At 36.3% G+C, this 17,734-nt stretch overlaps 2 protein-coding genes across 4 annotated transcripts in view; one reads left to right on the top strand and one right to left on the bottom strand.

Moving 5' to 3' along the window:
* Positions 1–9,362, bottom strand: part of SLF1 (SMC5-SMC6 complex localization factor 1) — a 33,755-nt gene extending 24,393 nt beyond the window's left edge. Inside the window, exons 1-6 of one of the 3 annotated variants that reach the window (XM_056513526.1) lie at positions 9,165–9,362; positions 8,488–8,601; positions 8,243–8,318; positions 5,739–5,982; positions 3,547–3,709; positions 516–650 (exon numbers count right to left, since the gene is read on the bottom strand). In XM_056513526.1, coding sequence (XP_056369501.1) covers positions 516–650; positions 3,547–3,709; positions 5,739–5,982; positions 8,243–8,318; positions 8,488–8,601; positions 9,165–9,170 — 738 coding nt within the window. In that variant the 5' untranslated portion in view covers positions 9,171–9,362. Of the gene's footprint in view, positions 1–515; positions 651–3,546; positions 3,710–5,738; positions 5,983–6,867; positions 7,038–8,242; positions 8,319–8,487; positions 8,602–9,164 lie in introns of those variants that run through there. The other 2 variants (XM_056513528.1, XM_056513527.1) reach the window with 2 other exon arrangements.
* A 56-nt stretch (positions 9,363–9,418) lies between these two features.
* Positions 9,419–17,734, top strand: part of KIAA0825 (KIAA0825 ortholog) — a 265,101-nt gene continuing 256,785 nt past the window's right edge. Inside the window, exon 1 of the mRNA XM_056513524.1 lies at positions 9,419–9,495. The gene's annotated coding sequence lies outside the window, so the exon portion shown is untranslated. The remainder of the gene's footprint in view (positions 9,496–17,734) is intronic.

Raw genomic sequence — 17,734 nt, 5'->3', positions numbered from 1 at the left:
TAACTACTAATGTAGCAATTTTATAAGGATTAGGTCTGTGACAACATAAAACCAAGGGTGTGCATTAACTCTACTTTTGACTTGTAGTAAAAAAGATTCATGTGAGTCAACAAAACACTCTTATCAAACAATATGATTGTTTTGAAAAATGTTCTAAAGTAACCTTATAGATAACAGGAAAATCACAGAAAGACTGTAGGAAAATCACAGAGACTGTAATTCAAATATTGTTGAACAATATTTGCTACTATTTACCTAATCTGTTACACCAAGTACACCATGCTTTCTACATACCCATGCCAATGAATGACTAAGTTTTATTTTAACTAATGGGAGATGGAGTAAATATGGGATTATTTAACATTTCAAGTTAAAAGGCAGTATCAAAAGTATCTAATTTATTAGCACAATACTATAATAAAAGAAGTTTTTTCTATAATACATGCAATATAAAAATATATCAAATATACGTATATAAAATATATAATGCTAAGAAAGCACCAGCTGTTACCTACCGCAGTAAAATACATATGTTTTATAATAGCATTTTTCATTTCAGCAAGTGGCATTTTAGATGTGACTTGGTCTGTTTCTTGTGCAGCCAGGAAATGGTCCTTCTTTGGTGTATCTTTGGGATTTTGTATTTCATGCTGCAGAGCAAAAAAGTAATACTTTGTTTCAAAACTAATGGTCTAACCAACTTTCATGCACTAGGTGTTTCTATATATTGTATTGCAAACTGTATGTGCCTATATATGTTTATGCAATTGTGTAAGGGTCTACATCGTGTCAGATAAAGAGCTGCTGGTTTGGAAACAATCCACTAATACTGTACAAAGTTACAGCATAGGAATTATCAAGGTAAGCTTCCCCATGTTTATTTTCCTTAACTGATTTTAGGTCACGTCACAATCCCTGAAGTTGAAACAAGGACTATTTTTGCATAACAGATTCTCTCAGAACTTTTCAAAAACTAAAACCAGAGCTTACACATTTTCAACTGGTCAAAAGTGTAGTAAAGATTTTATAAGGCATTTCTTCTTCAATTTGTCTATTCATTTTATATAGACCACTACAATCGAATCTTTTCTGTTCTTGCCTATAAACATGAAACAAATTAGTAATTTAAAATTTAGTAGGATTTACTGTTGTATTTTTTCTTTGATATTTTTGTCTGTTCATCTAGTAATTAATTCTCAGAGCCCATCTATCATTTTCAGCTACTTCTTCAGCACAGCAAATGAAGAAGCGTATCTCAAATTTGTTTCCAACTCATTCTGAAAAGACTCTCACTAGCACCACAAAATAACTTTCACTTGAAAAATGTAACTATAAAAAATATTCAAAATTTACTTAATGGATTGAGAATGTACATTTCAGTAGTAATTTCAATGCATGCTTTTCATCAAAGATACACAGGTCAAGAATAAAACACTATGTTTGTTTAAGGTAAATAAACAAGTAATCACAAAAACAGGCTCCTCCTGCAGTGGGATGAGTTAAGAATCATCAGACAGCTACAGGTGAAGTATTCCCTTGGCCATTTTCTATTGTGAGCAGGTGTGAAAGGCTTGGTGTAACGTGGCTAATAGTTCAAACACTTCAATCTGATGGGTGGATTGAGACTGGGACAGAACAGTAGAGAAAAAACACAGTAGTACATGCAATGACAAGGTGCAAATGTATTGTTCAAAACAAAGGTATTTGGCATGTGTGCAACTGTATCTCTAAACAAATGCTGAGAACAAAAATTTCTTGCACATTTCAAAAGGGAATAAATGTTTTTGGTAACTAGAGTAGGGCTCTAAATAGCTTTTGATGAGCCATGGGTAATTGAGTACTGATGCATTAACTAGTCTTTACTTCTTATGGTCCTTCATGCATGTCAGTTTCAATATGCTTAGTAAAACACTTATATTCAAACAATTTATAGCACAATCTTGGCAAAAATTTAGGAACTCCAGCACAGATACGACAAAGCTTTTAAAGTCACTGTTTATGATACTTAGTATGAGACTATGAGGTTCCTAAAATCAAGTGTTTTAATATCCTGAACCAATAAATTAGACACCTTACAGAATCATATCATTGACAATCCAACACAGTATTTTAACAGTAGACTTACAAGGTTGACATAATAAGAAGTGATACTGAAATATAAACATGAAGCAAAGACTTAGTTAAAAAAAAAAAAAAAACCACACCAAGAATACTCGGAACATCAGTGGAGTTTCAGTTGCCCTAAAAAGAATATTTTGCTAAATCCATCACCTAGACACATTTGTTTAGGGAAGGAATGATATTTATATTTGCTAGAAGTAGCAGTCAGATAGCAGAACTAAAAATCTATGAAGTTGGAAAAATCTAATGAATTATATGCCAAGTGCTTCTGGGACAAAGAGAAAAGAGCATGCCCATAAAATTATCTGATAAAGCTTAATATATATGGACAAGTGCTGTGATTTGATTGCCTATGTTTTATTCTTTTCCTTTTAAGAGACCAGGAGCCTTGGCAGTTTTCTAAGCTCTTCAGATTAATTTAAATAGAAAGGTAATGCTCTCCTGGTCTCTGAGGCAAGTTATTTTAATGAAATCGAAGCAAAAAAAGAGACACATGAAAGTTAATAGACTTGTTAAGATGGAATATTGTTATCTCACCTGGGAGGAATTTAGGGTGCATAGCATGAAACACATTTTGATAGAGATCAATAAAATGTGAGGTAGCCACAAAAACTTTACATTAATTCATCTATGAAAACATCCATCCTAGCTGAAAGATTCAAATGAGAGCAACTTACCCAAACGTGTTTCATTAAGAGTGTAAGCACCGGAGTAAGAGCCCACATTTATATGTTTTATTCAGAATGCAAACACTTCCAACCTTTTTCTCACCCTTTTGTAATACCTTTACTAAGGGGAGAGCTAAGTGCTTTGAAAAGGATTTACAAATGGTAACAAACATTCTTTTAGCTCCTACTTGCTTGTAAAGGTAGTAGTTTAAATTAGCAGTTGACTGAAATCATCCCAGAGTCTGAGAAACCACCACACTAAATGAAAATTCTGAAGCCTTTGAGTAGTTCCAAATCAAAATTTCTGAATTTCTGGGCAGTGCATCTGGCAAGCAAACGAGTATGAAACATAGGGCACCTCTTAAGACAAATAGTAACGCAAAATTCTGATTCTAGTGTATTCTGCACCAGCACAGGACCATGTGCAGATGGCATCTGGAGACTCTGTAGCCTCTTCAGACACATCCTGTTATTGTTCCATCAGCCTCATAGCAAAAAAACCCAAATGGTTCCTGACTTTCCATTTGTACTCATTTTCCTGTAACTGAGCACCACAATCACCTGGCTCTGTCTACTTTGTATCCTCCCCTTATGTATTTGTATACATTTATGAGCCTTCATATCTCTTGGATACATGGCCCCAGAATCAGAAAGTTGTCCTACCTTTAATCAAACCACAAAACATTCAGGCTGATTATATACCCCTTCATTATTAACACTGCATTATTTACAATAATCAGTAAATTAGTTTACTCACTTGAAAAAGGTAATGTCCTATATATTGCAAAGGATAGTGTTGAGCTTCAGAGAGGCACTTATTATTTTGTAAAGGAGAAATTTTACCACCGATGAATACATGAGTTATATCGTGCTCTGCATTTTCAGATGAACATATGGTTGCACTTCCAGCTTTAAGAACTCTAAATGAACATATTTAGGAAAATGTATTTACTATATTATATTAACACTGCCTAAAGCTACAATAGCATTCACAAAATACAAGTATGCAAGTGCAACTGAATAAGGTTTCTAGATGTATAGCACAGCACAAACTTCTTAGAAAGACAAAAGGGCACTTAATAGCCTTCAGAAAATGAAAGAACCCACTTAACAAAACATCCTTCTCTTCAAAATTTAACACTAATTAAAATCAATGTACACCTCCAATATATCTGATAGAAAGTTTCACCTATGTACCTTTTCAAGTATCCAAATTGATGACAGCAGCTATAATTTATTGCATTATCTACCCCAAAATAATGATCTTTCAGTTAAGTTTTCCTATAAATTAAGCAGTTGGCAAAAGATGGCACACTGCTTTTCTGAAATGTAGTGTGATGTTTTCATAACAGAAATATACATTTGCAGCATTAGTTCTGTCCAGTATCCTGTACAGAAAAAGCATTTGCTTGTTTTTGGGGCACCATTATACCCCAGGGACAAATTCCAGACCCATACAGCTACAAGTGCTCCTATCTTCTAGAAAAAATGCCAGACAAAACAAAGGGTGGAAAAATAAGATCTAATGACATTCTGGATATACATTTTATTTTTCATAATCCAGATATATAAAAAGAAAATGGTGCTGGTCTTACACACTTACCACAGCCAAAATAAAGGCAGCAAGAGCATAGAAAGGGGATAAAAGGTATTGTGTTGTTAACTATTAGAAAATTGACAGACTTTCCTCAAAGCCATAGTATTCTTTATGACTAAAAACAGTACTTGCAGAAGACAAAAAATATCTACCTGTTGCTGTTTTATGACTGACTAAAAGGATCCCCACACGGAGTGCATGGGAAACAGTCTGGAAAAAAACATTTTCCACAAAATTTGTTCACCTGTCTTACTGATGTTGTTACTGTTAAAGGTTATTTCTATTGCAATAAATAGAAACAGACAACATTGTGCAAGACAGCATCTCAACAGTGTTATCATGAATATCTACACAAGCAATTTTCATGGAAAAAGAAGCAGCATTTTTAACAAGCTCAGCAGGACATAGTAAATTCTCCCACTCAGCCAAAAAATAACATACTTGAAATATATTCAGTTGGAAAAATCAGAAGATACCAACTTCAATTACCCCTCACTTTGTCTTTATGAAATACAGACAGACATTCTATGGTGTAGCATACAGCCCTGTACTCTGATCCAACAGACAAACTGCATTTCCCTTCTTTACTGTAGCACACTCAGACCTGAGCAGTCCTAACTGGGATCTCAATGCTGGACAGTATCTGAATGAATGGAAAACTCTGAAACTGTCAGGAGATGTTCCTTTTACTGTACCAGATACAAACAGGACTTAAATGTGCACTGTTTTCAGGTTTAGAACTTAATGTAATGAATCCAAATGTGTAGGAAGAGTATGGAAAAGAAACATGTTCTCAGCATTCTTGCCCTTTGGTTTTCTTTATCTTTCTTTTCTTTCTTTCTTTCTTTCTTTCTTTCTTTCTTTCTTTCCTTCTCTCTCTCTCTCTTTCTTTCTTTCCCTTTATACTTCTGTCCTTCCTTTCTAAACTACCTGTATTTATAATATACTAGAATAATCTGTTTTAGAGCAAATTATATCTTCAGAACTAAAAGAACCTAATACATAAATGTGACACAGAGACTGATCAGGCCAGTAACACTGTGGCCCCAATCCATATGAGAGTCAGGTCATCCAGCCAAGTGAAATAAAGTATATAGTTCCAGGTACTATTTGAATCTAACATCCACATAAAATAATCTGGGTATCTTGCCTTGTGAAAGAAGTTTCTATTAGCAGCTTACTTGATAAAACCATATACATATTATTTTTAACAGTATACTGAAAGAAGACAAACAGTGATGTAACAGACTTAAAGTCATTATTAAAATATGGAAATATATTAATGAAAATAATTCAGGGTTTGGATAGCTGGAGGTTGTTATGGACCAAATTAACTGGGATGGAACTCCTACCTTCTAATACATGCCATTTGTTTATCACCTCTTTTAACAGGGAGGACAACTTTCCATCTGTGGAAGGCCCCTGGAGCACCAGAGTTTGTCAGTTCTTCACGCCATCTTTTAGGTGCAGATTGCATTTGAGGTGAATAATGGGTGTCTCTTTCAATTTCATATCCCCATTCGTACGTTGTTTCATCAAGCCATCTGCCACTTTCAGCACTATTAATTATGTACTCCTTAGTTAGTACCCACTTTCCTAAAAAGAAAATGAACTGTCAACCACAAAAGATTTTTCGTGCAGACAAATGGCAATCAACTGAAGAACTAATATAAAATTAACTTAAACCTTTCTTGTGGAAATAAAGGCTGGAATTATAAGTACCATTTTAAAAACTTCTTCCTATTACAAGAGTTCTCCACTTCAGACTTCAGAATTAAAAATCTCACAATGTCACTGAAAATGATCGTTTTGTTTTCTTTTAATGATTAAGTATCTTTTTACCCTTCCTAGATAAAATAATTGTCTATCTCCTCAAAAATCTCAAATACATTTTCTCAGCTTCCCAAATTTTGTTCTTAGGCCTTTCACAGAACCTTGGTAAATCCTTTATTTTTAATACCATTTGACACTTATACAAATGTACTAAAATGAAGAAATATTTTACTTCCCGTATTTTAAAGAACTAGACATTTAAGCTCTTTCTCTTTTATATTCTTAATATTACTTGCACTGCTAGTGTAGTGAATATCAATATTCAGGGGACAGAGTTTTAGACTTTTTTCTTCTTTTCACATCCTTTTCTCTCATCCCTTGGCTCCACCTCCTCCGCCTCTCCTCTTTCATCTTTCACATGTATTCTTTTGATATAGTATGTAATGATCTTCCCCTTTTCTCTGTGTCTCTCTCTTCTTACAGGTTCAGGTCAAGAGCAGTGGTTAGTACGCTGCTCCTGTATTGAAACACTACCTACACAAGACACTCTAAGAGAAATTGACTTGAATTGTGTGAACCTAATTGGTTTCACAGAACAGCAGGGTTGACTGACAAAATGTCTCAGTGCAGGAGCACAGATGGCACTTCTACAAAACCTAGCATAGGTATCAGTAGATTCATGACTGGAAAAGGTATGCTTTGCACAACCTGGATGTTAAAACCACTTTCATGCGAAGTTTCCATCTCAAAACTTCTGTCAGCTAGGAAGTACGTGACAAGTGACATCCTTGATAGTGTTTCTGATGAACTCTATGCAGTTCTAGATGTGTTTAAACACATTGTCTTTCTTCACTACCTAGAAAACACCACAGTAGGAATGAAAACATTGAATCTGCCATCACGAGAAAGAGCAAAAATGATGCAAAATTAGCATCTCTTCTAGATTAAAAAGAATTAGATGGTATTGGGGAAGATCTGCATGTATAGAAACATGACAGAGTTTTGCATCGCTGTGAGAACACTACATGTACCATTTCTGCTCTGCTCAAGAAAACATCTTCAGATTTTAAACTCCCAAAAGTAAGAAAACATTAACTCAAAGGTTTAAAATTACTAAAGTGCAGTGCTGTGCCACAAACCATTTTAATATTTTTTTCCCTCATGGAAACTTTTGGTCTATTTCATTTTTGAAATAGAGCAATAACAATTTTATTTTGGTATAAAGAATCAATCGTATATATATATATATATATATATCCCCCTACTTTTTAGAAGTAAGAGACAATTGAAAATGATTACTAAAATGGTATGAAATGAAATTAAAAATTTACATATATCTTTAAACCCAAATGCATATTTAGTCATTTGTCTATTACCTCTTAAGATTAACTATCCTAAAAGCTGCTTTAACACTTTAGTGTAATATGATCTAGGGAAAACAAATATCATGCTTAGAAATGTATTGTGATATCTCATAACTACAAGATAGTCAAACCTCATCACAGAATCCTGAAAGGTGAGCAATGTATAAAGAAATCTTAAAATACAGAATTTTCATTCTAAAAGTGTTTTGGTTGTCTATGTATGCAATTTCAGCATCAGATCCTAGTTAAAGAGGAAGCTTGTGTCAGGATGGCAACAGTATGGAATTTTCTCTTGCTGCATAAACAGGAACTTACAGTGACCTTTACCAGTGAATGTTCCATGTTAATTTGTCATCAAAACTCCATGCTGACTACAGGTGTTCATACACCCTCTGCCCTCTTTTAAGCATCCAAATAATATGAGCATGACTTCATTATCTAATTATAAACAAAGTTTTCTGTTTGGTAACAGATGCAGATCCAACAAAGGGAAATAGCAGGAATATAATTTAGGGGAAAAAATAAAAACAAAAAAGTTGACTTCATTATAACCTCAACATAGTACCATGTTAAAAATCAAGGTTAATGGAACAAGAAGAATGAAGATTTGTAAGACAGTGCATTCACAAAAAGAAAACAGATAGCTAAAACCCTTTTAAGGGTCCTTTCCAGACTTATGCTGTGATGCTATGAAATTAAACAGCAAATCTTCTACTCACCAGCAGCGCAGGCAGCTAACACCTTTTCACTCTTGCACAGCTTTTTTGCTACAAGATGTGTACAATTTCTGTATTTCTAACAAAACAAAACAACACATTTGTATCACTGGAAATATTTACATTCTTTATCTACTTATACACCTAATGCTTTCTTCTAGGAAAGTCCTAGTCCTAGTTCTTTCTCCTAAGACTTGCATTTTTACTTCCAGCTCTAATCCTCTTTGCTGCATTGCAATGAACAATACCTTACTCTCTATAAAAACACAGCTCAGCTTGAATAGGCATTTGAGCAGTGCCTTCTTCTCTCTTTTTTTAAATCCAGTTATTTGTATTATCCTTTTCTGGCTGCCACTTGCCATCTGTTGAAAGAAGAACGAAAAGAAAATATTAACACTCAAAGTACACACCACGAGAAATTGCTTGCAAGGCCAAATATTATCTACTTCCTTTCAAACAAAATAGGAAAACACACCAAAGTGAATGAATGCTAGTATTTTAAGCTCTCACTGCCTGCCACAGCAAAGACACCTGAAAGGCAGGAATGGAGTAGCCTGACACCCCCAAACCGGCAGGCCTGCTTTATTTAGGAACAAATGGGCATCATGGCAAAGCACACATAGATTTGCATTAACAATACAACTACAAAGGTAGCTAAACAAGCGACAAACAACTCTTATAGGGTTGTGTTGGACAGACATGTTAAACTTAATTTATTAACTGAAGTTCCTTAAGCACTTACTTTAGGTTGGCTAATTGACAAATCTTTATTACTAAAAAGCAAGCAAAGCAAAGCTTAATAACCGTAAGGTACAATTAAACGTTATATTTTCCTTAAACTATTATCTAACAAAAAATCTACAACACTATTGTTTCCCCCTCTTTTAAAAAAAAAAAAAAAAACCAAAAAAAAACCACAACAAACCTCCATGCCTGGCACCCAAACGCGCGGAGGTTCATTCCGAGCCCTGCCCCTCCCGGCCCCGCGGGCAGCGGGACGAGGCGGGCGGCGGCGCCGCTCCGCAGGTGAGGAAGGAGCCCCCTCACCGCTCACGAACGGAGGCCAGGGCAGCGGGCGCTCTCCCGCTGCTCCCGGCGCCCCGGCCCGGCCCGTCTCGCCGCCCGCCCGCCGCCGCGTTCCCGCCTTCCCGCGGCCCGCCCCCGGATGTGGCGGAGCGCTCGTTCCGGGACGTTGTCACTGACGCTCCGTGGTCGCCGGGGCCGGCGGCGCGGAGCCGCGGGGGGATCCCGGCCGGGTAAGTGCCGCCGGTGGGGCAGCCCTTCCCCTCCCCTTACCTGGGCTGCGGTGCGCTGTGGCCGCCTTCTCTCTTGTGCGGCACCCGGGCGCTGCCGTCCCCGGGCTGCCGGGGATCCGAGCGGCCGCAGCTCCAGGCCCGGCTGCGTGGCGGAGCGGGGAGGGGCCGCGTTCCCTCAGAGCGGGAGCAGGCTGAGGGCGCTGGGAAACGCGCTGGCGCTCGCTCGGGGTCTGGCAATCGCTGTTGCTCGGCAGAAGTGAAATTAATTGTAGAAGGCGGTCTGGCAGGGGTGTGTGCCGGTCTGTGTGCAAGCTGAAGTGTGTTACCTCTGGGACAGGCTGGCTGTAAGGGACCAGGGGTCTCTGACCCTCAGAACCATTTTCTCAGTGTCTGAGAGAAACTTTTCCAAGTTTCAAAGCCACATGATGTGTGGCCCTCGTGGGGCGGGTAAGCAGGTAGTGCTACAGCCAGATAATGAAGCTACGTGTTTTTGGGACGGGCTTTCTACCCTTTTGGTGAAGGGAAGGCATTCCTGCCCCTCTGATCAAGTTGGTACAAAGTTTTTGTTATGGGAGTCAAGGCTTGATTTTTTTCAATTAGAAAGCAATATGAGGAGATCAAAATAATATTCATCATGTACCTCTACACTCGGTGTAGAATTTAGGAATGTAAAAATGCCAAGATTTGTTGGTTTTGAAACGTTTAGGTGTCCCACTCTGTATTTAGGTCTCTTCTGTATTTGAGAGATGACTTTTGACTCCTTCTCTGTCATGTAATGCACTGAACGGATATTGCACAAGAAATCTGTTTATACTTCTTAGCAAATAGAAGTAGCTTTTTATTCAGCTTTTCTACAGTTTGAGAATAGAATGTATGTATGTATTCAAAGGAAAAAAAGAAAAGGTGTTTAAAATGCCTCTTTGGAGAACTGAATTGTAGGCAAGTCACCCTGTTCTCATTGAGGTATTTCAGGTACTCTTTTGTATTTAAGACCTGTAAACCGAGATATGTACTATGAAACTCACAAGTGCTGTGCTAGTTTTTGTCACTGCAGCTTAGATGAATAGAAGCAATGGTTCGAGCTCACCACTGCTATAGAACATTATCCCTGATAAACCAAAACCACATAGTTGCAGACATTTAAAATTTCTCAGCAGATTGGACACTTGATTTAAATCTGAGTTTCCCAGAGTATAAAAACAGAAAAACAGTTCTTCCAGGCCACGGGTGACTCTTGTCTTCCTGTTTAAAAAGTATTCTGGTACTCTTAATGCATACTGAAGTTTTTCCTATGTCTTGTTTCCTTAATGTTGCAGTTATATTTTTGTATGCAAGCATGAAGAAATAACTATCAACAACTTTTGTCATTACTCTTTTTGCAAAACTGACACTGAAAAAAATCTTAGATATTTAGAATTAATATTCAGATTACATTTATTGCTTGCACAAAAGATTAGTTGCATTTTCTATTTTATACCTGTTGTGCCTTTATTTTTTTACTTTTGATTTGTCTGGACTGTAAAAGTATTGATTTTAATTCTTGTAAACTTTTATTTTTTTAAACAGTTTAATTCTTACTAACTAGGACTAGCTACTGTTCATTACTTAACTGATAACTAACAGCAGTTTTATGTCACAGGACTCTTAGCAGACTAGAGAAGATACTGTAAAGTAACTCCTAGTGAAGGAGTTGTACGAAGCTGTGAAGCTGTCCCAAGGGAGATTTAGGTTAGATTTAGGTTCTTCACCCCGGGGTTGGCTGGGCACTGGAACATGTTTCCCAGGGAAGTGATCCCAGCCCCAGGCCTGCTGGAATTCAGTAAGAGTTTGGACAACGCTCTCAGGCACATGGTGTGCCTCTTGGGGTGTCATGTGCAGACCCAGGAGTTTTACTTCAATGATCCTTGTGGTCCCTTCCAACTCAGCATATTCTTGTTTCTGTCATACTTACATGATGACTATTTGCTACCTTTAAGAGTTAACTTGGTTTTTTTTCCCTTTTTTTCTGGCACGTAAAATAACATGGAGTCAAAATAACAGAGATCTCAAACATTTCACATCTGTTTTTTCTTCAAAATACATAGTTATCAAAATGTAGCTTTAAGAAATTTTTAGACCCTTATTTCAGTGATGTCTGCTAAGTGGGAATTCACTCACTCCCTGATTTTATTATTTGGTTCATTAAAATTCTAAAATATTTTCTTGCTTTCCATCCTTGTTGTGATCTCATGGCAGCTAAGTGTCTCTTTTGTCTCATAGGTCTCAGAGGGAGCAGGCTTTTTAACTGATGTATTTTTAAGTTCCTCTAGGTTTCCTTTAATGTGTTTGTCAAATATACAATTCCGTTGCTCAGTACTATAAATTATGTTTAAACAGTTTGTCTCTGGGTTTTTGAATACATCTATTTTTACACATTCTCTTGTACAGTGCCTGTAACATGTTTTATAAAATCTATGAAGTTATTTTCAGTGCTACACACGTGGTATTTGACTTAATTATATTTTAAGGATGATCAAGAGTAGCTGTACATCTCTCTTATCCAGTTAATTAAGAAGCCAAGATCAGAAAAATAAATATTCCTCTTCCCCTATCACAGAAAGATTTTATTTACAGTATATCAGGTGTCCATTTCTTTCAGACTTCCTTTATTAATTTTACTACCTAGAGAAAAAGAGTTTTCATTTCATTACACTGCTCTGGCTTTCTACCTTATACTTTTTAATTCCTTTATGTCCTATCCATGTTTATATTACCACCATGTCTTCTGCCCTGAAATTTCACTTCTTAATTTTCCCACAGATAGCTATTTTACTTCACACAGTTATCCTTCTTCAGGCCTTACTGGTGCTGCTGCTTTCTATTTTATCACTGTTCCTCCTTGTCTGTAAATCTCAATCTGTTTCTCAAAGCCTCTGCCACGTTTTCCTTAACTTTGTAAGGCAGGGTTTCTTTTTTTTAATTCAGTCTTTCTTTTTGTGTAGTATTTGTCCCTCATAAACCTTTTCACTTCCTGTGTTGAAAATTTTATGTAATTACTTGCACATTTTGAGAGTGATAAAATCCATGCAAAAGCATCTTTTCCATTGTAAAGTATAAACTGACGGATTTTATTTATTAGTGGAATATATTTTGTAGTGTGCTTAAAATACTTGCCATCATGCAAACAAGATTATCAGTTGACTGATTAACTGATCTAGTAAAATTGTTAATCGGATCTTTCTTCTGTCTAACATAACATGTATGCTTTTTAAATGATACTCAAAATGCAATAAGCAAACATTTAATAATCACAGCTTTGTAAAAGAAAACAATCCTGAAACTGCACTGAAAAATCAGTCATAAAATCTAAAGCAGTATGAAGTGTCTCCACACTGCCTTCATGTGGATAAAAGTTAACTTTATGCTACTTAAAGTCCATTTTTTCTTCCGTGCAAAACACTGTCTCTGGCTTCTTGAAACTGAAGGAATTTAAATTTTCTTCCGTAGTAATAAGGGATTACAAGGATTAGAAATAATATAATATAATTCCACAGAAGGTACAGAAGCTTCTTAGTAGTAATCATCTTTCTATAAACATACCTATAGTTTCTTTCATGGGCTAATGAGTATAGGACAGAAAGAATAAGCATTGTGAAAATTGCTGCTTTTTTTCAAGCCGTACTGATTATATAAACCCTCCATTATCATAACTTAATACTTATTTTTAAAAACTTCTTCATGTTCTTTTCAGGATGTGTCCTTTGTGTTTCTTTCATGTAGCCATTTTTGTTCCAAAGAACATGTATTTTTATGACTATTACAATCTCAGCCCATCTTCTCATCTCTTTGCATTCATATATCCACCTTTCTGCCAGCTCACTTTCTGTTAATGTATGTCAATGAGTCAATGTTGATAGACAAATGTAGACAGCAGAATAGTGTTCAGCAGCTTATTCAGTAACTCTTCTGTACATGAGTTTCCCTGTATTAGTTCATTCAGTAATGAATTAGTGAACTGCATTTTTTTTGTGTACTTTCAGTCTCTCATGTCGTGGCCTAAGGTTTTGGTTGTTTGTTTCTTTTAAAGTATAGATATGAAATGCATTTATTTTGCATTTAGTACTTGACTTTCCTACCACATGAAGTTCAAGTTTCTTTTCATTGTCTGACAGGAGTTAATCTATTGCTGCTTCTTAGACCTTCTTAATCATATTACTGCTCTTCTGCCCTGTCCTAAATGTGCTATATACACCTGCCTGGAATACTTAATTGACCTACTTTCCCCAGTGACCTTCTAATAATATTTTTTCCTGCTTAGGAGATCCATTCTGATGTGATCAGCAGTTTTTCATTCATCAAAGTCCTTTCACCTTCTTCTTCCTCTCCCTCTCTTCTTCTGATTACTGGTTTTTGGGCTGTAATATGCATTTTCCTTGTCTTTTGGTATTTTTGTTCTTCTCTAAGTAACTTCATTTAAAATGGTAAATGTGGGTAATACTAGAAGACATTATAAATTTTTGCTGATGATTGAATATTGTTAACTACAGTTTACATATACTATGAATATTCCAGAATTGTTTCTTGTCTGCAATAACACATCTCCCCCTCCAGTTTTATTTCTGGCTAGACAACTGCCAACAACATGCCCAGAAACCAAATAAACATGAACCCTGGCTCACAGAGATTAGAAAATCGGGTTTGACATGATATAACCAGTGGGGTAATGTGTTACATGTACACTTTCTACCTTCTCTGCAGTTACTGTAGGTCAGTACAGAGGGAAAAGGTAGAGATGATTGTGGATGGAGGAAAGACAAAAATACTGAAAAGAAGTTAGGAGAAAGTATGGCGTGAATTATTATAGGGTAGATAATGAAGGTGCAACAAGAGCAAGAAAGTATCAAAATACCCTACAGAATATTCTGGTTTTTTATCAATTTGTAAGTGGGATATAAGATTGCAACATATGGGTGTCAGGCATGGATTTGCTACTTAAGGTGAGATTCATAGAATGGGATGGGTTAGAAAAGACCTTAAAGGTTATCTAATTTCAACCTGCTACAAGCTCCCTTTTAAATATTGGAAGACTATAGTAAGGTTTGTCTGGGGCATTCTCATCTCCACTCTCAACAGGTCCATGCCCTTCTAATGTTTGGGGTCCCAGAGATGGATGCAGTGCCCCAGGCAGAGTCTCACCGGGGCTCAGTAGAAGTTTGAGCAGTTAACAGAGGATCATAGAGGTTCTTTGTAGCTGTTGAGTTGTCCCTTAAGGTGGAACACCTGTTCTTGTTTGCTCATCTGCAGGTAACTCTTCCCATGTTGTGGTGGTGTAAAGCCTAAACATAATGACTGTTCCATATGCATGTAAAGACAATATGGCAGGAGAGGGAGCAAATCGGAAAGAGAGCAGGGTGAGGATTAATGCAGAGACTAATTAGGAAAATGTTATGTTGTAGCATGTTGGACATACATGTCGTTAATCTTCTGAGGTAAGTGGTAAATGCTGACTAATGTGGTAAATATGACCTAAGAAAAGATAGCCAGGTTTTTGTGTGCAGATCCTCTCCCTCTCTCTCCAACACACACCTCCTCCCTTTTCGTTGTCTCTGATAGACAATTTGATTTGTCCTGAGATAAAAACACATGGTGGAAATTGTCCTAAGGTAAGAACACCAGGTAGGAATTGCAGGAGGAACTGCATGGTTGCACAACTGTGTTCCAGAGATGGGAGAGCTCTGATCGTTGTGAATGACATTGGTGCACCTTGGCCTGCGAAAGGGTGTAAAATGTTGCTGGAGGCTGGGCAAACTTCTGGGCTTGCAGGCAGCTTCTGGGAGGAACGTCTCCCCCTGCTGCCCAGCAGGGATGCCTGCAGGATATGTCCAATCCAAAGGCCAGGAAAACTCACTTTTGAGTTTGAGTAAAAAAGCAGTAAGATCCAGCCACAAACAGAGATAAAATCCTAAAGTAGTTCCATACATACTTTGTTGTTTTGAACCGTGCATTCCGTAAGGCCAAAGACTGTAAACCTGTATGTTTCTAGCCAAGCCTCTGATGTTACAACCCTTTAGACCCATTTACATTATATACTGGATTGACAAATTTAAATACTGTATTAGCATTAATTCTAATCATAGTTATCCACATAATCATTGTCATATTTCTCCTGCCTGACCAAGAGTCTTCTCTCTGCTATACTGCTGCGAGTGGCATGGTTGGCAGGATGACTTAATCAGGCATATTGAGCAGAGCATTTGCACACCTTTAGAAGAAAATTTGTGTGGTCAAGCATAAAGAACTAGAAATGGATGGTTTATTGTCTCTCAAAGAACTTTTACAGTAAATTAGTCTGTCTGGTTTGAGAGATGCTTCCAGATCCTGATTTCCTGCAATCCTTGGAGGTATAAAATAGGCCTCAGTGAATTATATTTGGAAGTGTTTCCATATTTAAGTTATTTTTCAAAGTAAGACATCAACCTCTTAAATTTTCACAGTATTATATGGGAATAATTTTGTAACTGCAAGAGACAGATAGAATTAATCTGAGGAACTTAATCTAGTTGAAAAGGTGTATGTGTACATGTGTCTAAAGATATATAGGACGGTGTAATCTCTTGTTCATGGGCTTCTCTTGAACAAGGCAACACTCTTTGCTAATCCAGGTAATTAATTAGAAAATGTTTGTATAGGATGCTGACATATTAAAGTATGATTATGCATTCTATGCAAAAATTTCTATGAGGTTTTTTTGGAGTTTTTTTGGTTTTTTTTTGTTTTGTTTGTTTAGTTTGTTTTTTGGCTTTTTTTTGTTTGTTTGTTTTGGATTTGTTTTTTTGTGAATGAATTTAGGTAATTCTATAAGAAATTAAAAGGAAAATTGTGTTACATGAAGAATCTTTGATTACAAAACTTTGATTTTTTTAGTTTTCAGTTTTTATGCACACAATGTAGTTTAGAATTTCTTTGAATATGTTATTAGTGGAATTTAATCATAAGGTGTTTATATTTAGTTCTCAAAAGCACTCTTTTTCACCTTATTGTTTAGATATTCAATGAAGTTCCTGCACTAAGGTTTGTGTTTTAAAGACCTACGTGACAGGACTGATTGGAAGATAAAATTTTAAATGTTCTCACAGACAATAATATTCTGAGATGGAATTTGATCAGGTTTTGACTCGTTGGGTGTTTTTGCTTTTGGAAGGTGGCTTTGATGGGCTGTGCTTCAAAACCAGCTCTGCTGCATTTATGGACCTTATTTTAGTCTTTAGTTCCTGTACTAATTTTGATCTTTGCCTGAAACTCCCAAGTGGTATATTTGACAGCTCTTCCTTTTATAACTAAATACATTATCTAGACATCAGCTCTGTGAAGTACCTAATCTTCTCTCTTGCAGAATTCTATTCAATATCAAATCCAAGTTATCTCAATAGCAATGGAAAATGCTTCCAGTGTTACTCTGTTGTACTAAGTAATCTCTACTTCTCTTAATAGTAAAATTTTATGTTTGATGAAGCTGAAACTCTTATACATTGTTTCTTAATTTTATTCCTCTTTAGTTAATATGGGTGAAATAATCAGCATACAATTTCAGTGTTAGCAAATAATCTAGTTATTTAACTTGTCCAAACTTGTTGAAGGTATTGAACTTCAAGGCAAAACCATTCATGGTCTGAAAAGGGAACACTGACAAAATCATTCAGAAGAAAAAAGAGGAATAATTTATGAAAGGAACTGTAGCTAATGATGCCATCCAGTTGCTTTAAAGTGCTTCTACCTCAACTTTAATGAATTAGATTTGTCAACAGCATATGTTTTATGCACTACTTCTAATGAAGTGGCATACCAGCACTGCAGTGTACTTTGAGGTTTATTCCATCAAAGCTTTTTGCTGTCATAAAGCAGACCTTTTTAAATAATAGATACTAAAAACTACATTTAAATAACATTAAGGTTGTGACACAAACACCAAATGACAAACTTCAGGCAATTCAAAGTTAGGGCTGACAACTTGTCATTACCTTGCATTGTCATTTTTGAAAAAAAAAGAAGCACCCTTGCATGATTTAAGGATTGAATGTCAGAGTAACTTTAAATTTCTTGGCTTTTGTGGGCTGGAGTTAGAACCTTACTGTCATTTTTATACAGGGTTTTTTTTGTTGTGGGGTTTTCTGGGTTTTTTTGTTATTGTTTTTTCATATCCTCTGTTTTCAGAAAAATAATAAAATCAGTGGAAACAGTACAGGCTTTGTTTTTGTTTTTA

Source organism: Oenanthe melanoleuca, chromosome Z, assembly GCF_029582105.1.
Source record: "Oenanthe melanoleuca isolate GR-GAL-2019-014 chromosome Z, OMel1.0, whole genome shotgun sequence".
Taxonomy (NCBI): domain Eukaryota; kingdom Metazoa; phylum Chordata; class Aves; order Passeriformes; family Muscicapidae; genus Oenanthe; species Oenanthe melanoleuca.
This window is presented reverse-complemented; position numbering and strand designations above follow the sequence as displayed.